A 24,595-nucleotide genomic window follows, 5' to 3' on the forward strand; every position below is an offset into this window, starting at 1 on the left:
TACTTACATAATATACTGGATGTTGTTGACCTTCATGATCCTTGGCCAGAACAGCACTGACCGCATTACCTGACACAGCTTGGTACAGATATAAGGATTCTCCATCCACAGGCTTCATTAGAGCTGGAGCTGAGGATAAGTAATCCTTCAAGGCTGTAAGCGCAGCCTCATGCTTTTCCGTCCACTCAAACTTCTTATTCTTCCTAAGGATGTCTATAAGGCCCCGTTACCGGTAGCCCTACTTTGGTGTTGGATTTACTCATAAACACAGTTCTTAATATCATAGTTAATTAAAATATTCGCGGAACATTTAAACTTCAACCATAATACATTACATAACCTTCAAATCTTGTCTTATAAAAACATTCATAGTCATCTAAAACAAAACATAGTCTTTAAAACATCATAACATTTCTTCGAGATGCCAGTATCTTCGATTCCATGCCATGTGTCTTCAATCATGCTAGCTGCCTCAACCTATTTGCCTGCGAGCATACTAAAAGTCAGCTACGCTGAGTGAGTTCTAGTTAATCACATAACTTACTTTACATACACATACACGTGCCCGTAGGTACGCATTACATACTTAACCTGTCCATCAATCTTTCATACACATACATATCTAACCTTACGTTATAAAGAGCATTTGCCCTACATTTCTAGGATATTATTAGGGTCCGGTACCCTCCATCCTCGGATATTATTAGGGTCCGGTGCCCTCCATCCTCGGATATTATTAGGGTCTGGTACCCTTCATCCTCGGAGATTATTAGGGTCCGGTACCCTTCATCCTCAGATATTATTAAGGTCCGGTACCCTTCATCCTCGGATATTATTAGGGTCCGGTACCCTTTCTTCCATACCTTTTTAACATACTTTTCTATATACATAATCGTAAGTTTCATACATACATCATTCATTCTTCATCTTACAACATACATATAACATCAACCACTTCCTGGCAATACATGTTATTCCGAAGATCGTTCATGTATCGACAAGAACCATTCATACATTTCACATAATACATATATGGCATACACTTATCACTTAGGATAAGTGTATTAACTCACCTGAAGTCGGTTACGTTCACCGTTAATGGTAATTCCTTTCTTGAGCTGTGCACGACTAACTGTATAACAATTACACGTATCAATTAACTATCACTACTTATATCGTCTTTCTAGTCTTAATTATTACCCTCAATGAACGGGGGTCCGGGGACAGCGCCCCTGGCAGCGGGGTCTAGGGGAGGCAGCCCCTAGAAGGGTCCAAGGGGCAGAGCCCCTGGCTGGGGTCGAGCTGGTTCATAACTTAAAAAGTTTGAGGACTTCTTTGCAATTAATCCATTCTTTTCTAAGTCCAGGGACTGTTCTTGTCATTCCATTAAACTTCTAATTCGTTAATGGTTCATAACGAATTGGCTTATCTTAGCGAACTGGTCATTGTAGCGAATTGAACCCTTTAACGAACTTGTCCTTTAACGAATCGAACCAGTCCAGGTAACGAATTGGACCTTCTAATTCGCTATCTCCTTAATGAATGACTATAACGAATTGGGGGGGTTAATTCGTTATCTTTTCCTTAACGAATCTGGACGCAAACTAAGGCTAGTTCGTTATTCTTTCCTTAGCGAATCAGGTGACGAATTACTTCTAATTCGTTAACTCTCCGTTAGCGAACTAGGGTTAGGTCAGAGAATGTCAGAAACATTCTCTGACGCCTAACCTCGTACCAAGCTTTTCCGGCGCCGTCATCGCCGGAAAACCGCGTTTTCGCCGGAAAAACGTGTTTTAACTCGTTTTTTCACCGTTTTTCGTCCCGTTCGATCCAGATATGAGCTAGGGTGATCTCTAAGCTCATCTTAGGTTCGGTTTATACCCGATTCCATCCAGATCTCGTGACTTAAACGGTTTAACGGTGTCGGCTCGTAGTTTCGCGATTATATCTAACGGGTTTAAGTTAATAAACATCATACTAGTATTACCTCGGGTCAGTGTAGTTTCCTTCTTGGTTTCGGCTAGAGAGAAAAGGGAGAACTAGAGAGAAGCTTAAGTGTGTGTTTTGGGTGGTGTATGGAATATGTGTGAAATGAAGTTAAATGGTGATTAATGTTTTATATATATAGGGATCATGGGCTTAAGCCAATGGTCTTTCCCTTCTTTCTTTCACAACCCAAGTCCATAACCCATATCCATTTACCCAACACTAGCCCAACTCATGTTCTATTTATCTAAACCGATAACGACCCACTATAAAATAGTTGAAATTTATTTTATTATTATAACCAAAAGTAGGATGTTACAATGTCATAGAAGTCCTTGCACTTCTCGGAGGATCTTGAGATAAACCTATTGAGAGCGACTATTCTTCCTGTGAGCCTTTGGACATCCTTTGCGTTTGCAGGAGATTTCAAATTGAGGATGGCTTCAATCTGTTCGGGGCTTGCTTCAATTCCTCTTTTAGTCACCATATATCCCAAAAACTTTCCAGCCTTAACACCAAAGTGGCATTTTGACGGATTCAATTTCATGTTATACTGGTCGAGGATATTGAATGCTTCCTCGAGGTCTCTAAGGTGATCCTCAGCTTTCTTCGACTTTACCACCATATCGTCTATGTATAGTTCCATAGTCTTTCCCAACTGATCGTTGAACATCATGTTGACTAGTCTTTGGTATGTTGCCCCTGCATTTCTTAGTCCAAACGTCATAGCAGAATAACAGTACATGCCGGTAGGAGTCATGAATGCTGTATCCTCTTGATCAGATGGTTCCATCTGAATTTGTTGGAATTCAGAGGAAGCATCCATAAAGGTAAGCATTTCAAGTCCTGCTGTTGCATCCACCATAGAATCTATATGTGGTAATGGGAAAGGATCCCTGGGGCATGCCTTGTTTAAATAAGTAAAATCGACACACACCCCTCCACTTTCCATTCTTTTTAGAAACAACAACCACATTAGCTAACCATCGAGGATACTTAACCTCTCTGATCATACCGGCCTTAAGAATTTTTTCAATTTCTTCTTGTATGATCGCGTTCCTCTCAGGAGCGAATTTCCTTCGCTTCTGATAGACGGGTTTAATAGATAAATCAAGGCCTAATTTATGAGTAATTACCTCCTTTGAAATACCTGTCATGTCTGAGTGCTTGAAGGAAAAGGTAGATTTTTCTTGTCCCTAAGAAAAATATGAGATCCTCCTTGATCTTGCTAGGGATACTGGATCCTAGGAACACCTTTATCTCTGGATCCTTGGGGTCCAAAGATACTTCTTTAAGGTCTTTCTCCCGAGCTTCCAGCACGTCCCTAGGATGTTGCTGTAATTGCTATGCTATCGTTTGTTTAGTTGTCGGCTTCATGGATGAAGAATAATAATTCTTGGCCTCCGCTTAGTCACCAACTATCTTTACAACTCCCCAAGGTGTAGGTAGCTTGATGCATTGGTGATAAGTTGAGGCTACTGCCTTCATTCCATGGAGCCAAGGCCTACCTAAAATAACATTGCAACAGGAAAGGTTATCTATAACACAAAATTTTTGGTATGAATTTAACCCTTCAATATAAATTGGGAGGTTGATGTCCCCCAATGTCTTCTTAGTTTCACCACTAAAACCGACTAGCACTAATGTTCTAGGGATGATCTCTGAATCTGGTATGTTCATCTTCTTGAGGACATCATGCTGGATAATGTTGACCGAGCTCCCACCGTCAACTAGGATCCTACGTACATAATGGTTAGCGATAAATAAAGTAATAATCAAACGTTCATGGTGAGGATCCTGGATGTTTAATTTGTCTTCCTCATCGAAGAAGATCCTTTTATCTGTCGTCATAGTGGTGGATACTATTGGTTGGTCTCCGTTATCCATCTTGATTTCTTTGGCAAGTCTTCTTGCTGCAAAGAAAGAAGTTCCACAAATGTCTGAACCTCCAGAGATGAAATTCACCCTTCGGACATCCAGCTCATCCTGGTGAGGATCCTGGATCCTCGAGTCGAAGAAGATTCTTTGATCAGTCACTCAAGTAGTAGGTATAAGCGGTCTTCTTACATCATCCAACTCGAATTCTTCTGCGGGACAAGAAGTTTGAATCATGTCGTATTCTCTGGAGATGAAGTTGATCACGTGAGCGTCTGGTGGTGGTGGTGTTTCTTTTGGTGGAAGATCTTCAGGATCCTGGATCTTGGATCTCTTCCTTCCCAAGATTTCTTTGAAGTGACCCTTGCTCAGGAGATATCCAATTTCCCTCCTCAAGCCAATGCACTCGTCCGTCATGTGGCCAAAATCTTCGTGAAAGGCACACAACTTAGATTTGTCTTTGAAGGCGGTAGTCCTCTCGTTCTTCCGGGGCCACCTTGTTTTGTCCCCCAGATCCTTCATGGCACAGATTAAGCCATGAGTATCCACGGAGAAACAATAGTCGGAAATACTTGGGTAGTCCTCATCATCATCTCCTTCTTCAACTGCCCGGACGTTTTGGTTGTTGAACTTGGAGTAAGGCTTCAAGTTATTGTTCTTGAATGAGGATCCTTTATTCTTGTTGGGGGATTCTTGTTTTGTTTGCCCTCCAAGACGATCCTAGATCCTTTTATCATCTTCTAATCAGATGAATCTTAACGCCCTGTTCCTGACTTCATCTAAGGTCCTGCACGGAGTCATCACAAGATCGTCATAAAATGGGGGAGCCCCTTTGAAGTCCCATCTTGAATGCTTCAACAGTCGTAGCCATATCAAGATTAGGTATTTCTAGGGCTTCCCTGCCAAACCTTGTAAAAAATCCCTTAAGGATTCATCATAAGGTTGGAAAACTCTATATAAATCACTAGTTAACTTCTCAAATTTCCTACTAAAGAAAACTGGCTGTTGAACAAGTTAACTAAATGTGAAAAAGATGTAACATAATAAGGAGGAAGACTTAGCAGCCATTTAAGTGCAGATCCAGTTAGTGTGGATCCGAAACCTTTGCATAGACAAGCTTCCTTGAGTCTTTCAGGAATTGGATTGATCTCCAATCTTTCCCTATACTGAGCCACGTGTTCTTCCGGATCAGTGGTCCCATCATACACCTTCATGTTGGGGGTTTGAAAGCGTTTCGGGATCTCCGCATCGCATATCGGTGGAGCAAATCTGGACAACTTGTGGCTCCCTTCTGGTATTTCAGGAATTGGGCGAACCACTCCTGGCACGCTGGATATCATATCCTTAAGCTTCTGAAGTTCCCTAGCCATAGCCTGATTGATACCTGTATCCTGCATAGAGCCAAGGTTAGTGTCTGAGGATATGTGATTATAGGCGTTACCTCTTGGTTGGTTGAACGTTGGCATCCCAGAAGTGTAGTTAAGATAAGAGGCATCTGCTACAGTAGCAGGTCCACTAGAGGCAATGGTCTGCATGGGGATGATGTCCCCTTCATGGACCTCAGAAGACCTTTGATGGTTAATTCCTGAGGATCCTTGATTCTACCATAAGGATCCTTGAGGTTGGGAGCTGAAGGATCCTTGAGGATACAACCCAGAGGATCCTGGTTGAAGGATGGATGATCCTTGTTGAAGGAACGAGGATCCTTGAGTTTGCTGACCCATGGACCCTTGTGAAGGATAGGTGATCCTGGCTGAAAGAACGAGGATCCTTGACTTTGTTGACCCACGGACCCTGGTTGAAGGATGGATGATCCTTGCTGAAGGATCGAGGATCCTTGAGTAAGTTGAGCCACGAATCCTGGAGTAGTGAAATCCAACACCCTAGGAATCAAGGGAGTCTGATCCTCCACTGGCCTCTTTCTTTTCTTGAGATCTTCAATTTCATGTAGGATCATCTGGTTGGTTTTGTTCTACTGCTCCATGTATGCCTTAACCTGTGAAAACATTGCAGAAACATCATTGTTAGATTTGACCACCGAAATGGCAGCGGTGGTTTTTGAGCTCTGGAAGACTGGAATTTGTGTCTTGTTTCCAGCCGCGGTGGTCCTTGGTGCTCCTGTAATTGGAGGAGGCATTGTCGGCAAAGTTCTTGATGAGAGAGAAACCGAGGTTGGCATGGTTGATGAAGCAGAGGTTGATTGAGAGGCCATTGATGGTGATATGGGTATGAAAAGTTGAAAATTGATAGGAAATAATATGGATTATAGCACCAATTGCCCCACGGTGTATTGGTGAACACAAAGGTTTGATCACGAGGGAAAAAGCCCTTAACCAAGATAGTCTTACTTCGGTCAAAACTTATCAAGGTAATCGTTGGTAAAATAACTTCGTTCAAGGATTAATAGGATAATCTTTGGTCGAATTACTTTAGTCAATGATCAACAAGGTAACCTTTGGTCGATGAGTATGTGATTATTGTGGTCTCCGGCACAAAAAACCCCCGGATGGTGAAAACTATCACCGTCAATTATATTGATAAATAAAAGATGGTTACAAGTGCGGTGGAGTATATGATCGAGATTACAAAGTAAGCTAGAGTGTGGAGAGCATACTAGTTTCTGCTCTAGTGTGTGTGTTAGTACATGTGTCTCCTAACTGATCACAATCTCCCTTATCTATAAAAGATAATAATTCAAGGGAGTTATGAGTAATAAATACAATTAACAATTTTTCCTAAAAATGCCTTTATCTTGAATATACTTGTAACAACCACTTTGACCACGTGCTCCATCACTCAGGCTACGAAATAGGTGGTTGACCAGGTCTTCTAGCCATTACATCTATTATATATAATGTTATACACAGGAAACAATCATTAGTAAATAATAAGTACTGAGGATCCTTGATCCTGACGGGATCTGACTAAGGATCACTGATCCAGAAACTTATGCCAGGATAACGTATCCACAGTGTCAAATTTCTGTGCACTAACAGTACTTGGAGAACTAATTTTAAGTATCTAAACAAAAACCAAAGATAAACAATGAAAAATAGATCACACTATCATAGTTTGATGAAATTAAGATTAACATTAAAAGTTGAATAATGGTTAGATTGGCTCAAAATGACAAATAGCATCTTACTTCCATACACCTGAGAATGATCATATTAAAAGCCGAGTCAACTGTTAGCCAATATACTGTTTCTTTAATCAATGCATCATTATACCGTTTCTTTAATCACTGCATCATTAGCTTTGTATTAGAGAAGGATTTAATCTACATAAATTACATCTCCACCGAAACCCCAAAATAATTAGTTATGTACCATAATACTTGATATTTCATCCATACCCAAATTTGATGATATGATGATATGTATCTTGATGTATTTGCAAGCAAAATTAAACCCTAAATCAAACCTAATAGAAAAATAATAAAAAGGAATAAAGAAACATAATAGAATTAAAATAAAGGCATAACTTTCACAACTTCATCATGTTTTTATTCTTCAAATTGATGTTCTCAAGTAACTTTAGGGCTAAAACATAAAACAAACTCACGATAACAAAAAAATAAACTTAATTTGTTAAATTAAACAATAAAACACATAAATACTCATATTGAAGGATTTGAAATATAGGATGATCATTGGATTCTTATCAAAACTTCCTTTCAACAAATCAATGTGACTTGGATAAAACCTAACAAACAAATTAGCAACAACCAAACCAAATTAGTAGCCATAGTAATCTTCACCATAATTTCAACTTGAGCCATTATATCATTCGATTTCAGAATAACACACAGTCATAATGAAACATAAAAGCATGTTCAAAAGAAGAATCATACCCATCCCACAAGTAGTTACACTTTTAAGACCGTGCATATCACTCTTTAATGGAACAGTGGTCGGCTGACGTCATTGTCTTCAAACTTCATCATATTCAGCTCAAATTCAATAAATCTTCAACAAAATCACCTTTCAGCAACTAATTGGTCTTCAGACGAGCTAGCTCAAGCTCTGATACCACTTTTCAGGATAGAAGACAAAATTAATAACATCATGTGATTTTTGAAAAATTTAAAAAGATAAACACAGAAAATATTTTTGTGATTTTTGATTTTTAAGCTCAGATCTGCATTTCACAAGAGGTTTAAAAGTGCTATATTCATAGATCTACAATTATTTGTTTATTTTTAGTCTTGGTCAGATTCCACTTTTTATCTTTAAAGTTTTTTAGATCTGAGTAGTTGTTCTCTGATATACTAGTTTTAAGGGTAATTTTTATTTATTTCCTAATGTTAGGGTATTTTAGTATAAAATTTCTTTTCAAGGTCTTAAAAATAAAAAATCACAAATATATTTTATGTGTTTATCTTTTTAAGTTATTCAAAATCAAAAACAACAAATGGATGACCAAGAAGTCAAGACTGTTGGGACATGACAACTTAGTTAAATGGAAAGTTTTGTTTGAGGCTGTTGAGAGCTACAATGACACTAAACTCTGGACTTCAATCAAAGAAGGTCCATATGTTCCATATGATGCACCAAATAATAATCAAACAATTGAGTCGCGCATGAAGAAAAGAGACGACAAAGCATTATCAATGCTTAAATTGGGTTTATCATGGGAAATTCTCAAAAGTGTTAATCACCATACATCTGCAAAGGCAATGTATTGCAGTTTTGGAAATGTTTGAAGGAAATTCTAAACTTAAAAAAATCAAGAAGGTCATGTTGAAGCAACAACTTGACATATCTAAATTCAAAGAAGGGGAAAGACTAAAATCTGTGTTGCAGAGATTTGTAACTATAAGGATAATTGACTTACAAATCACAGACTTTCATTTGAACAAAAAATTGATATCATCCTTATCAGGTGAATGGTACAGTGCAAGCAAATTTATCAAAGAGAAAGCCAACTTTCCTAACTTTAAATTAGATGATGTCATATCATTCTTGCAAGATGCTGAACATGGGATGATAAAGAGCAATATGATAAAGGAGGATAAGCCAAGCTTTCCTGTTGCAAATACATTGATTGCTCCAATGAGAAATCTGTCTGCAAAGCACAACAACAAACTCCTATAATTGAAGAACCAAATAATTTTCATGTTGAAACTCCAAGAACATACTTTGTGGCTTATGCACAATCTTCAATCCAAGTAGGTCAATCAAGATTTAATGTGCAGATGATTGATGATGGAGATACTTCATCTATAGCAAGTGGTAATACTCCGTATATGACCAATGCTCCTCAACACAATAAACATCAGGCAATGTTTTCAATATTTACGGAGTCATATAATGCATTTGTGGCCAAGAACTTGATTCATACAAGTGTTGTTCAAGAAGACCTTGAATAAATTGATGTTGATGACCTTGAATATATGTATTTAAAATGGCAAACAGCCATGTTAGCACTCAGAAGTAAAAGGTTGTACAACAGGACCAGAATATCAACCTTTTCTGGTCCAAATGACATAATTGGGTGTGATAAGTCTAAGGTCATATGCCTTAATTGCCAATAGCCAAGTCATTTTGCTAGAGAGTGTAACATGCCAAGGCAAGCTCAGATTCAGATAAATCAGAATCAGTTTTACTATAACCAAAATCAATTGTTTCAACTAAGGAATCATGCTCAAAATCAGAACCCATATGCAAACCAAAGGCAATATTAGAACTTCCAACTACCCCCAAACCAACAGAATGTTCCACAACAACAACATCAACCACCAAGAAACAACCACACAAATCAAGCCCCTGCAAACAAAACTGAAACAATCAAGGACAACAAGGTCCCAATCTGGTAAGAAATCAAGGGAATTATAACGTTTATGGTACATCAATTTTAATGGTAATTCTAACTCAAAAACAATTATGTTAGCATGTTATAAGGTTAACGAAAAGGTAAAATAATAATATAATATTAATCTGGTTTCACGAATTTAACGGAAACAAAAGTTGGTTTTCATGTGGAAAATGATAAACTTTAATTTATATTTAACTTAAAATAATTTTATTAGATTTATATAGTTTTAACAATTTATTTGATTTATATAATAAATAAATAAAAGATAAAGGTTTAAAAAAACAAAATTTTTAAAACTGGTCTGACCCGGGTTCGAACGCGGGTCCTCTCGTACACACCCACGTGAACTAACCAACTGAATCAGCTTGTTTGATGTTATAAGAATGGAAACAAAAATATAAATACAATTACATGAGCTCATCTTTTATACTATAAACCCTAGATTTCAATTCAAAAAATTCGTTCCATGTTTGCTTAATCTTTGTTAGGGGTTTTATTATACGGCTAATGACGACCCAAATGCATATAAATAATACCTGTTGATGTTACAGATTGAGGGTGAACCACGATGGCCGGAGTAACGAACTTTGACAAACTATTTCGAGTGTTTTGAGAGTATATTAGTTTAAATTGATGACGGTAACAAGTTTAGTTGTTAGATTACGTCCTATTTGTAATATCAATTGGAGCATATTTGTTTAATGCTTTTAATTGATATTTTACATAAAATCCGGCGAGTTACGGTTCCAATTCGCACATTATAGGTTGTTACAATGCGTTATTTTTTATGATTAAAGGTTTACGTTATGGTCTAAGGGTTTTATGAGCTTTAATTGAGCTGAAACGTGAGTTTCAGGGGTGTTTGGTGTTGGTCGGAGCCGAATTCCGGTGGCCAGAAAAATGTGGGAAGGGAGGCTAGGGTTTAGTTTTTATTTTTTTAATATATTTTAAATTATACTTACACTTCTAGCCCCTTATCTTTCAAGTTTTTTTAAAAACAGAATTTAAATAGTATTTACAATTTAAACCTTGAACTTTGAAATGTTATATAAGTGTAATAAAAGTTAATAAATGTGGATCACTTTCAAATTATACCCTAGATATTTTACAAATTGATTAAATAAAGACTTTAAAATCTTGGCGTTTTTATTTGAACAAAACGAACGAACCATAAAACTTAAATCATCGGGAATATTATATAAATGACGAACGGCAAACCATAGTACATTGAAACGACCAAACGGGCCGGTTTAACAGATACAAATACAAATACGAATAAAAATTGACAAATGTCACAACATTCCATACTTTTGAGAATTTCTTCCCTAAATTAAGTAAAAGAATCTTTATAAAAAAGATGAGGATACTTAGTTCGCATTTGGTCTTCCTACTCCCAAGGAAAATCAGCGACACACTTGAATTCTCAATGAACCTTTACCAAGGGTATACGGCTACGTTTGGTTTCCTTGTCTTTGCGTTCCATGATTTCCGCCAGTTTATCAACAATGTGCATTGTTTCATCAATTCACACTTCATCGAGTTGTATGTGTAGATTTCCCTCAGCTAGGCATTTTTTATATTAGAAACATGAAACGTTGGAAGAACGTTCGAAAGTTCTTGTGGAAGCTTGAGAGTATAAGCCACACTACCGACATGATCGACAATCTTGAAAGGTCCAACAAATCGAGGAGATACTTTGCGTTTCTTGTCGAAACGAACCACACCTTTCCAAGGGGATACCTTGATAAAACACAGTTGCCAACGTTAAACTCTAGAGGTCATAGTCAATTATTAGCATAAGTCCTTTGACGGCTACGAGCGGTTAAGAGATTTTGTCTAATTTGAGCGACTCGATCTGTAGTCTCTCGAAAAGTTCCGAGCCGGTGATTTGGGTTTCACCAATTTCACTCCAACAGATAGGGGAATGACATTTACGACCATAAAGTGCTTCGAAGGGAGCCATACAGATACTCGAATGAAAATTCTTATTGTATGGAAACTCAATCAACTGAAGATGAGAAATCATAGTTTCCACAGAAATCCATGACACATGATCTAAGCATGTCTTCGAGCGTTTTAATCGTTCGATCGGATAGCCCATCAGGTGAGGATGATAGGCTATGCTAAGATCTAATCGAGTTCCCAACACGGTTTGAAGCGATGCCCAGAAATGTGAAGTAAAACGGCTATCATGATCGGAAATGATAAGCAAAGGTATACCACGACGACAAACGATACGCTGAACATAAATCTGAGCGAGCTGATCAATCGAGAACTTTTCAGTGATCGGGATCAAATTAGCGGACTTAGTCAATCAGTCGACTATGACCAATATACCGTCGTGGCAGAATTCTAGGGGTGTTTGGTGTTGGTTGGAGCCGAATTTTGGTGGCCGGAGAAAGATGGGAAGGGGGTTGAGGTTGGTTTTTTATTTATTTTTTAATATATTTTAAATTATACTTACACTTTTGGCCCCTTATCTTTCAAGTTTCTTTTAAAACAGAATTTAAATAGTATTTACAATTTAAACCTTGAATTTTGAAATGTTATATAAGTGTAATAAAGTTTAATAAACTTGGATCACATTCAAATTATACCCCGAATATTTAGCAAATTGATTAAATAAATACATTAAATCAAAGCATTTCTTAATTTGAACAAAACGAACCAACGATAAAACTTAAATCATCAAAATATTATATAAATGATGAACGACAATCCAGAATACATTGAAACGACCAAACGGCCGGTTTAACGGATACAAATACAAATACAAATACGAATAAAAATTGACAAATGTCACAGTTTGAGCTGACAGTGAGGTTATGGTGAATTTTTGTCATCATGTCCTATCTGGTAAATCACACGCACCACTAAAAACATTATATTATAACTATAACAGCCAAATGTTACAACATCTGCCATAACAATTGCACCACTAACAACAGTATCTTAACTGGCATGACGGAACGCGTTAGGTAAATCACTAGTTAGTATACAAATATGATTTGTGGTTTACTTCAAACTTGATGAGTATGCTTTTGATTGATTCATAACGCTACTTTTCATGAGGTGAATAATTATCTATATAAAGTCAAAGCCAATGTACCTGCCATAACGCATTCCATTCGGCCAAGTGGTGGACCAACATTGGGCCTTGTCATTTTTTTTTGATTTTTTAGTTTAGATATCGTAACGAACGTAGAAAGTCAACCGAATTCGCATAGACTCGCCACCTCAACGAACGAGAACAACAACGCTTGGGTTTTACAAATGCCCAGTCTTACCGACTGACGCCACCTTGTTGGTCCACTTCAACTCTTTGCATCTTTTTTACTTTATCTCTTGTTTTAGTTTGGTACCGTAACGAACATAAGCGAAACCGACAGAATTCGCATCTTGTCACCACCTCAACTCTCGGGACCGACAACGCTTAGGTTTTACCAACACCCAGATTTTAACGACATAATTGTAACAATCGCCAAAAATTTTCGTTAATAAAGCATGTTAGCAATAAAATTTCGTCATTATGAGAAAAATCTTCTTTATTAGTGATCTAGATGTTTCAAAGTCAACAAAAAAATGCAAAAAAAATCACCACGTAACGAAACTGACGTGGAATGACCCCGGGTAAAAAGTCAGAAAGTAAATAATTCATCAAAGGGGTTAAGTGATCTCAAAAAAATTAAAATATGTACTAAAGTAGTCGAGATAATATATTAACTTAATTTTAGAATGTTCGAATCGCGAAAATTAGAAAATAAATAGCCGAAAGTTAGTAGATGACACTATGAGAGCCCGACATCAAGTTTTTTAGAAAACTAAGTTATTAGGCAGACATTGACTGTAATCTAGTTTCGCTCAAAGTCTGACAAAAATTATCGAAAACGGACTTCGTTGGACTAGATAAATTACGCTTTACGTTAAACCTTATTAACTAAACTATACAATATATATTATTATTTACCAACCCTTACCGGTACGTTTCTCATTAACAATCACTATGCTTATGTGCTATTCGATACCGGGGCAGATTTAAACTTTATTTCTAACCAATTTGAACCCCTACTTGGTATTAAACCTAGTAAGTTAGACACCAAATACTCAATGAAATTAACTAACCGGACACTAATCGTAACCAGTGAAATCGTTCGCAACTGTAATATTTTGTTAGGAAACCATAAATTCTCAATCGATCTTCTACCCGTTGAACTAGGCAGTTTTGACATAGTAATAGGCATGGACTGGTTATCCAAGAATAGAGCCGAAATCGTATGTTCCGAAAAGCTGGTTCGTTTACCAACCCCGGTGAATGTCTAGCAATCAAGGAGATCGAAGTGGCTCTGAGTTGAAGCTCTCTAGTATCATGAAAACTCGCAAAATGCTAAGGAAAGGATGTCCGGCTTTCCACGTCAATGTGCTAGACACGAAGGCTAAGGAGCGAAAAATCAACGATATTCCTGTAGTTCGTGATTTTCCAGAAGTTTTTGCTGAAGATTTACCTGGATTACCTCCTCCACGACAAGTTGAATTCAAAATCGATCTAGTTCAGGATGACGCTCCCATAGCTCGATCCCCATATAGACTAGCACCGTCAAAAATGCAAGAACTATCCAATCAACTTCAAGAACTACCAGGACACTCTGCCAGGTTGTTCCTTGTTGACCGGCCATGTGATTCTCGTTATAGAATGTAGTGCCCAACAGTTTAAAGGAACGGGTGAAGTCTCGGGATCCGCTCTAGTAGCAAGAGTCTAACCGCCTGCATTGATGGACTGAAGCAGGAATGAGAATAACCTAGTCTCCTTATGATTATGAAATAAAGCAATGGAAGAGAGGAAACAGGCATAACCGGGAACCATCTACGGCTTGAACACTCCTTCTTGCCTTTCAATCTCGACCTACGCTTGGAGGGAATAGTGGCTTTCTTGTAGTAAATGAATCAGAACATATAGGTAGCAACTATCTCGAAATGGATAAGTAAGCTCCCCCATTTTTTCATGAGTATGGGTGAAAGGCCCGCTTTCACCTACGACTTTCTCATCGGACAAAGGATTCATAAGACCAAGCTTCTCACCCTGGGGAGCACCATTCTTATTCGTGAAAAAGAAAGATGGTTCCTTTCGAATGTGTATCGATTACCGAGAATTGAACAAGCTTACCATTAAGAATCGGTACCCATTACCGAGAATCGATGATTTGTTTGATCAATTACAAGGTTCCAGTTACTACTCAAAAATCGATATGTGATCTGGATACCATCAGCTAAGAGTTGCAGAAGAGGATGTTCACAAAACCGCCTTCCGAACCCGGTACGGTCACTACGAATTCTTAGTCATGCTGTTTGGTCTAACAAACGCACCCGCTGTGTTTATGGACCTCATGAATAGGGTTTGTAAGCCATACTTGGACAAGTTCGTGATAGTATTCATCGACGACATACTCATTTATTCACGAACTAAGGAAGAACATGAACAACACCTGAAGTTAATCCTAGATTTGCTAAAGAAGGAGAAACTATATCCAAATTCTCTAAGTGTGATTTCTGGCTTCGAGAAGCCCACTTTCTAGGGAATGTGATTAATAGGAACGATATTCATGTTGATCCTTCAAAAATTGAAACAATTAAAAACTGGGAGACACCAAGGTCACCCACTGAAGTGCGACAATTTTTTGGACTAGCTCGTTATTACCGTAGATTCATCGAGAATTTCTCCTCTATAGCTCAATCTTTAACCCAACTAACCCAAAAAGATAAGAAATACGATTGGACAGAGAAGCAAGAGGAAGATTTTCAATTACTCAAGCAGAAGTTGTGTAGTGCACCAATCCTATCCCTCCTAGAAGGAACCGATGGATTTGTAGTCGACTGTGATGCTTCACGATTAGGTCTCGAATGTGTGCTTATGCAACCAGATAGAGTAATAGCTTACGCGTCACGGCAAATCAAAGTGCACGAGAAAAATTACACAACTCACGACTTGGAACTAGGAGCAGTTGTCTTTGCCCTTAAGATTTGGAGGCATTACCTTTATGGTACTAAATGCACAATCTTCACAGACCCAAAATCCTTCAGCATATATTTGATCAAAAGGATCTTAATATGAGACAACGAAGATGGATAGAGTTACTCAACGACTATGACTGTGATATTCGCTACCACCCAGGAAAAGCAAATGTTGTAGCTGATGCCTTGAGTAGAAAGGAAAGAGAGAAACCACTTCGTTTTCGTCATTAGGATTAACGATTCAGACAAGTCTTACCACTCGAATTCTTGATGCACAAAAAGAGGCCTTGAAAACTCGAAACATTAAAGCTGAGAAGTTGCGAGGATTGGAATGCGAGTTCGTAACCAAGACCGATGGTACACAATACTTGATCGATCGAGTCTGGGTACCAAGATTCGGAAACTTGCGACAGTTAGTTTTGGATGAACCATATAGATCCAAGTACTCAATCCACCCAGGATCAACAAATATGTATAAGGATCATCAAGAACTCTATTGGTGGCCCAATATGAAAGGAGATATAGCAGTTTATGTCAGTAAGTGCCTGACATGTTCAAAGGTGAAAGCTGAACACCGAAGGCCACCTGGTTTACTGCAACAACCTGAGATACCCCAATGAAAATGGGAAAACATTACCATGGATTTTGTAACGAAACTACCAACCACTCCTAGTAATCACGATTCCATTTGGGCCATTGTGGATCGGTTGACAAAGTCCGTCCATTTCATTCCTATGCGTGAGAAAGATAGTCTGGAGAAATTGACTAGACTATACCTGAAAGAAATCGTAGCCAAACACGGTGTACCTGTTTCAATCATCTCAGACAGAGACGGTCGTTTCGTCTCTCGATTCTGGCAATCCTTGCAAGAGTCCTTAGCTACCCGTTTAGACATGAGCACCTCTTATCACCCACAAACCCACGGCCAGGGCGAAAGGACCATCCAGACGTTAGAGGACATGCTGCGAGCCTGTTTCATTGATTTCGGAAAAAGTTGGGATACTCATTTGACATTAGCTGAATTTTCCTATAATAACAGTTATCACTCTAGTATAAAAGCGGCTCCCTTTGAAGCTTTGTACAGAGAAAATGCCGATCCCCTCTTTGTTGGGCCGAAGTTAGAGAAAAGCAATTGATAGGGCCCGAGATTGTCCAGGAAACCACAGACAGAGTCTCTCAAATTAGAGATAGATTAAAAGCGGTCGCAGACCAACAGAAGAGTTATGCAGATAACCGCAAAAGACCTTTAGAAATCCAGGAAGGAGATAGGGTGCTGTTAAAGGTCTCACCTTGGAAAGGAGTAGTTAGATTCGGGAAGAAAGGTAAACTAAGTCCTCGATACGTCAGACCCTTCAAGATCATTAAGCGAGTTGGCACAGTAGCATATCAGCTCGAACTACCGTTAGAACTTAGCGGAATCCACGACGTGTTCCACGTTTCAAACCTGAAGAAATGTTTATCTGATGAATCATTAATTTTCCCCGTTGAAGATATCCGGGTAGATGATAAGCTTCGATTCATTGAGGAACCCGCGGAGGCGATGGATTGGAAAATACAAAAGCTAAGAAGAAACCGAATCAAGTTAGTCAAAGTCCGTTGGAATTCAAAGCTCGGCCATGAATTCACCAGGGAACGTCAAGACCAGATGAAGCGAAAGTACCCCCATCTATTTCCTGTAGAATCAGAACCTAGTACCACTTCCTAAATTTCGGGACGAAATTTCTTAAAGGAAGGAAGAATGTAACAATCGCCAAAAATTTTCGTTAATAAAGCATGTTTAGCAATAAATTTCTTCATTGTGAGAAAAATCTTCTCTATTAGTGATCTAGATGTTTCAAAGTCAACAAAAAAATGCAAAAAAATCGCAACGTAACGAAACTGACGTGGAATGACCACAGGTAAAAAGTCAGAAAGTAAATAATTTATCAAAGGGGTTAAATGATCTCAAAAATATTAAAATATGTACTAAAGTAGTCGAGATAATATATAAACTTAATTTTAGACTGTTCGGATCGCGAAAATTAGAAAATAAATAGCCGAAAGCCAGTAGAGGACACTATGAGAGCCCGACATCAAGTTTTTCAGAAAACTAAGTTATTAGGCAAACATTGACTGTAATCTAGTCTCGCTCAAATTCTGACAAAAATTATCGAAAACGGACTTCGTTGGACTAGATAAATTACGCTTTAAGTTAAACCTTATTACCTAAACTATACAATATATATTATAAGTTACCAACCCTTACCCCACCCCCACCCCCTAGCCGTCCACTCCCCCTCTCCCTCTTTACAACTCACTCCCACTCACCCACTCTACATGCAAGACCTAATAATTGTACCTAAACCTATGAGTATGTGTTGGGTTAATGTCACCAACACAGACAATCAACCTATTATCCACCTCACTACCCTATTCCCTCTTCGCTCTCTCTATAAAATCGTATCCCGCCACCACCACTTCACCATCATATTCAAAAATTCATATTTATCACACACACACACCTCAAGAACATGGAGAATTAAACAATAGGAAGAAGATTAAAGAAGGATCATCACACAATCATCACATTATCATTTTCATCTTCATTCTAACTAAAACCCAAGTAAGTAAAGATAGTGATTTGATTTTTATAATTTCATAAGCTAGATTTTATATTGTTCTTGGGTTGGAAATTGGGATTGAGGATTCATAATAATGGGTTTGGGTGTATGTGTGTGTGTGTGTGAATCATGTATATGTTTGTGTGTGCATGTGTGCCCACATTCACCTTAAAAGATGATTTTTGATTTACAAGATTGAGTAGAAATAATTTTTGAGATCTAGGTAAATTAATTGAGATTAATGAAAGGTTGATGATTTGCATGGATGATTATTAAATGTTTGGATGAGATTTTAATTACTTGGAAAAGTTTGAATCATAAAATGGATAATGATAGATTTAAAGGTTGATAATTTGGGATTTTTATATAATGGATAAATTAAAGAGATTGGTAAGAATAGGATGAAATGAAATAGGATGCATGTTAGATTGAACCACCAAAGTTATAAAATTTAAAAAGATAAAACTTGAACATTGTTAAACTTGCTAGATTTCTAAATAAGGAAACTTTAATTGTTAATTTGTAAGAATTTTGATAAATGATCCCTTTGTGTTATGAAACTTAGATTTAAATGTTTAAAATGGATGGTTTATGGATAGGATGCATGTTAGAAATTCATACAAACTTGAATTATGATCAAAAACTTAAATACATGAATTGCTTGTTAGATGCTTATTAGGAATGGAAACTTTGGAAAAGTAAGTAATAAGAGATTAAAACTTGAATAGAATCATAAGATGCATGAAATCTAGATCAAATTTGTTGAATAAGATAAACAAGTCTGCTACTTGATAATGTTAGAAAAGATTGTGTGAAAAAGGTTAACAAGAGTTGAAAATTTCCATAATAAGAAACTTTGTCAAATAAACACTTAGGAAATTATGAAATGTATGAACTTGATGATTTAAATGACTCATTTATATTAGTTTAAATCTGGAAAATTAAGGTGTGTTTTGATAAGTGTTCATATGAAAAATGATAAACTTGATTGTTCATATTATTGATAAACATAGATTGTAAAATAGGAACTTAAAATCCGACTTAAATGTACTATTTGAAATTATGTGACCAAATCTGAAAATTTAGGACAAATTATAGTTTATAATGTGTATATTTAACGCATAGGATGTTTGGTTAGAAATGGCTAAGTCTAGTTTACTTTTCGGTAACTTCAGCGGTCGAAAAACCGACTATTTTAACGTAAAACCGACACCACGGTTAGGGACTGTTTTAGAACAGCCCCTAAAGTGGTATAGCTCTCATATATAACATAAGTTGATATGTGAAAAAAGGGAAAAATGACTAGACTTGGTCCTAGAAGGTTCGTGTTGGAAAAACCGACATGAAAACGTCAAAAGTTGCTAATTTATGAAAATATTAACAAAAATGAGAAATGACATGTTTTTATAAAATAATTTATAAAACATAATTAATATATGTAACAAGTGTTTTCCAACTCATAAAAATTATGTTTTACACGAAATGCCGGTCGGTTCGTTTTTGAACCTGAAACCGACAAAACTGACAAGAATTATTAAAAATAAATAAATTAATATTTTCTTAAACTTTCCAGCAACTAAAACTCTAATATTTAATATAATTATATATTATCTTTATTTATTAATTAAATTATTTAATAAACAATGATCGACGAAAAACCGAACCATACGTGTATTAAACTATTAGGACTCTATTTGCTTGCATGCTTGTGTGGACATTAGAGTAGGGATAATAAATAAAAGAATCTTTATAAACTAAGGCTCAAACAAAGTTTTAATTAACAAAATGGGTACTAATATAGGACACGCGTATTTTGGAGAAAATGACTTCAAACCGTGAGTTTCTCTATCGAACCCCCCTCATTTTTAAATGGAATCGTTTTAAATGTTTTTATTGTGTTTTGGGGGAAAAGCATATCATTTATTATATATATTGATTTCATTGATATTTTTAAAGGCATTTTATTTTACAAACTGTGTCAAACGCGGGATGAGTCTAGTTGGCTAAATAACGGTTAACCCTAGAAAGGGGCACAGAAATATGGGTAGATCTATTGGGGTGACGCCCCCTACTTCCATCGCGTTGGGTTAAAAGTGGGCATATTTTAAGTCTGGTATGTATCAGGTTGTCAACTATGATAGTCATACGTAATGTTGTATTCTTTGCTCGTCTACAACAGCACGATTTATTTAAGAAGTAAATGCCTATTATTGTGATGTAATGACTGTAGATCATTACACACGGGTTTGTGTTATAATGGCGGTAAACCATTATACACAGGATGCTTTTAATATCATTCGGGGTGTAGTGACGATTATACACGAAGTGATATTGGTATATAATGACAAAAGATCATTATATGGATGTTGTTTTCGACATATATATATACATATATATATATATATATACGGACTATTTTATTATAAAGGGAAACTCACCAACATATTGTGTTGATCGATATTTTAATATGTTTTTCAGGTAAGTGATGGCTTCGTGACAATGGAGGAAAAGAGGCGAACGGTGTTTGAATATGGGAATAAACTGGGATGTGTAATAACCGTGTTTTAATACACGTGTAAACTTACGTTTTTAATAATAATAAAGTTTTTTTGAAAAGTCAAACCTTGATATTATTTTACTATACTTTATTATGATTGGCTAACCCGAACGACTTGGTCAAAAGTCTTCCGCTGTTTAATTTAAGGTTTTCGGGGTGTGACAATAATAAACGACATTTAAAATATTTTATTTTTTATATGATAATCTTTTTATATGTTAATTTGAGGAATTTATTTTTTGGGTTTTTTAACGCTCGGGTTTTACAATCGTTGTTTATACCGTAAAGAACGTAACCGATTCTGACCGAAAACGCGTCAACTCGTCGTCGTAATTCTCATGTTTCAACGCCCCTGTGCTAGCGACAGCATTCTCCGCGCTAACGCTCTGGTCAATCACTAGTCTTAAAACTAAGATAGAGAATATAATTTCAATTATTTAGCAATGGGTGGTTAATAATCTAAGTCTAAGCAACAAGAAATCACGGATATTCAAGTGTTACATAATTCAAAATTCAAAATTCAAACTTCAAGACCAGTCCGGTAACAAAAGTAGCCGAGTTTGAATTAGTTTCAACAAAAACCAGTCTGGTAACACTTTTTTCTTTATTTTGGATATGCAAAACAAGATGCGATAACATTTAAATTTAATAGTGATCTATTTCGGGTTATTAGACCATGTGTAATGGTCACGTTGTGGCTGCGTTTTGGGTGAAAACGCGGGGGGTACACGGCCCCCCGCGTTATGTTGAAAAATTTTTTTGGTGCGTTTTAGATACAACGCGAGAATGGCACACACATCCAAAAGAAATACCGTTGGGTGGGTGGGTCTTGTTGTTAACGGGATCGCCGGAAAAAATGGTGGTGGTGGTGGGTGGGAACGGGATCGCCGGAAAAAATGGTGGGTGAGTTACAGATCGGAGAAGAAGGAGAAAAAATGGTGGTGGTGGGTGAGTTACAGATCAGAGAAGAAAGAGAAAAATGGTGGTGGTGGTGGGTGGTAACGGGATCGCCGGAAAAATGGTGGTGGTGGGTTTCATGGTGGCCGGAACTCCGACGGCGTCAAATCGGAGAATCTAGTGACACCATGGTGGTGGTGGGTTTCATGGTGGCCGGAATAGTTGGATCCGGTGGGTTTCGTGGTGGTCGGAATAATTGGATCCGGTGGTGGGTGCAAAAAAGTGTAAACGTGACTGGGCGCCACGTGACGCATAACCCCTGGATGTGGAGAGTTATGACTACAGCCTGTTTTTGTACAAAACCATAACTCTGACTATGCGTCACGTGGCGCATAACCCCTGGATATGAAGCTTTACGACTACACATGGTCTTAATACTAAGGATAAAGAAAACAATTAACGCAAACATTTAAGGTACAAAGTGGGGGGTTTTATCATAATATTCCCATCCCATAAGTTGAGTCATTACGATACATAAAAGTTAAAGCAAAACGACCGAACAACATTTAATTTCATATACCATGAAATTATTTATTTAGCACCATCATCAAACTACTAGAAAAGAGAAGATGCTACAAGTAGTAAAGGATTCTTTTTACGAACCAGGAGTCCAATCAACACACTCATGTCAAGTTCTTCAACTCTTAGACCATCTGGCAATGCAAAATCGTACTTGTACACTAAGTTGGCTAATACAAGCTCATTAATGGAAACCGCAAACTGCAATCCAGGACATGATCTTCGCCCAGAACCAAATGGTAAAAGTTCATAGTGAAACCCTTCAAAATCAACAGAAGTGTTTAGGAACCTCTCTGGCTTAAACATCTCAGCATCTTCCCATATTGAAGGATCGCGTGAAATTGCCCAAGCATTTACCATGACTTGGGTACCTTTTTTGATATCATACCCCATGACTTGGACGTCATCCGTTGATTCGTGAGGAATGAGTAAAGGTAGTGGAGTGTGTAATCGCAAAGTCTCCTTTAAGGCAGCTTTCAAGTAAGGCATCTGTTCAACATCATCCTCGGTGATCATGGATCTTCCTTTGGCTACTCCTGCCACCTCTTGCTGCAACCTCTTCATGGCGTGTGGGTGTCTTATTAGCTCGCAAAGTGCCCATTCCATACTTGTAGATGTTGTATCAGTTCCTCCAGAAAACATATCCTACAAGATAGAGGAGATACATAGGCGTTTATATACATATAAATTGGGGTGTGGGGGTGGTATAACAAATTCAAATTGTTTATTCTTTTTGTTAGTGATTCTTAGGTATAAAATTTTGTATATTTACATTTAAAAAGATGGACTATGTTCCTTCGTTTAGTGGCGTTTGTATTTATTATAAACTAGTATTTTGACCCAAGTAGATGACGCATGTAAAGTCATAGACACGTGTAGGATTGTAAGAGCCGGTAATCAAAAGAAAATGTACAACAGACAATGCAAGACATACAACCCTCTATGCTTAAAACATGGTATAAACTTAGATGGTGAGTGTACAAAACCATGATGCACACTTTAGATGAAAATGTAATATTAACATGCTAATGACCTAAAGAAATTTGAGTAATTGAAATGCATGTGTAAGTTATACAAATAAAACAACAATTAAGTTTTTGGCGTGGTATAAACAGGAAACAGTATCATTATTATATATATATATATATATATATATATATATATATATATATATATATATATCATTCATTCATTCATTCTCGAATAAATGAACAAGAGACTAGTTGTTTTCCAATAAAAAAAACAATTGATTTTGAGTTATTTTCAGAGATGAAGAGACTTACAGAGACGATAGCTTTAATGGTATCCCTCCCAAATGTGAAATTGGATGCACCATCTTTTTGAACATCAAGTAATATATCAACTAGATCATTTCCACCAGTACTCCCGTTTTTCCTCTTAACCAAATGCTCTTCGATAATGGCATCATAAAAATCATTAAGTTCTTTGGCAAGCTTCTTCGTCATCCGGTCCAAACCACGCACCCAATCCACCCATGATAGCCATGGAACATAATCCCCGAGACTTACAGCAACAAGATGAGTTTGAAACCTCACAAGCATGTCCTTGAACTCTATATTATCATCACCATATGTCTTTCCTAGGGCCACTTCACAAAAGACATTGGTGGTAAGCTCAGCAAGCATGTTGCTCAAATTAACCACCGCGTCACCACTTTGCGCGATCTTCTCAATCAGACGAGCTGTTTCTCGTTCCCGAACATGTCGAAACGACTGAACCCGTTTCTTACTTAGAAGATGGATGATGGAAATGCTCCTGATCTGCCTCCAATACTCTCCGTAGGGTGCAAATCCTACGTCCTTTGAACCATAGTGAAGCTGGTCGGGAATCGATAGCTTGGGACGACTTGAGAAAACTAAGTCATGGGTTTTCAAGATCTCTTGAGCTGCTTTAGCCGAGGTGATCACAAGCATGGGCACTCTCCCAAGGTGAAGCATCATAAGTGGTCCGTATTTTGCGGCTAACGTTCGCAGATTGAGGTGAGGGACCGAGCCTAGTTGGTGAAGGTTTCCGATGATTGGAAGCTTTGGTGGTGATGGTGGTAGGTTGTTTTTGGGCTTATTAGCGGATGAAAGTAGCCATTTAAACGGAATCAAGAGCAACAAAAGGAAGGGAAATGAGATGAGAGGCGGCATTATGTACGTACGTTTATGGTAATTAGCAGATAAGATTGATATTGGGTATTGCGGTTAAGGGTCATGTAGACATATATATATTAGCTAGTCCCAAAATTTAATTTCAAATTTCAACTGAATTT

At 37.4% G+C, this 24,595-nt stretch overlaps 1 protein-coding gene and 1 pseudogene across 1 annotated transcript; one reads left to right on the forward strand and one right to left on the reverse strand.

Annotated features, from left to right (window-relative positions):
* The first annotated feature begins 14,059 nt into the window (after positions 1–14,059).
* LOC143559794 (uncharacterized) lies at positions 14,060–17,389 on the forward strand. The gene is made up of 3 exons (XM_077048257.1): positions 14,060–14,328; positions 15,376–15,598; positions 16,769–17,389. Exons 1-3 carry the CDS (start codon positions 14,060–14,062, stop codon positions 17,387–17,389), a joined length of 1,113 nt encoding a protein of 370 aa, XP_076904372.1.
* Positions 17,390–22,192: 4,803 nt separating this feature from the next.
* Positions 22,193–24,473, reverse strand: LOC143559785 (3-beta-hydroxylase pseudogene; annotated as a pseudogene).
* Between the last annotated feature and the right edge of the window lie 122 nt (positions 24,474–24,595).

This window comes from Bidens hawaiensis, unplaced genomic scaffold, assembly GCF_021521415.1.
Source record: "Bidens hawaiensis isolate Kalapana, Puna unplaced genomic scaffold, B.hawaiensis_p1.1 tig00020038_1, whole genome shotgun sequence".
Lineage (NCBI taxonomy): Eukaryota > Viridiplantae > Streptophyta > Magnoliopsida > Asterales > Asteraceae > Bidens > Bidens hawaiensis.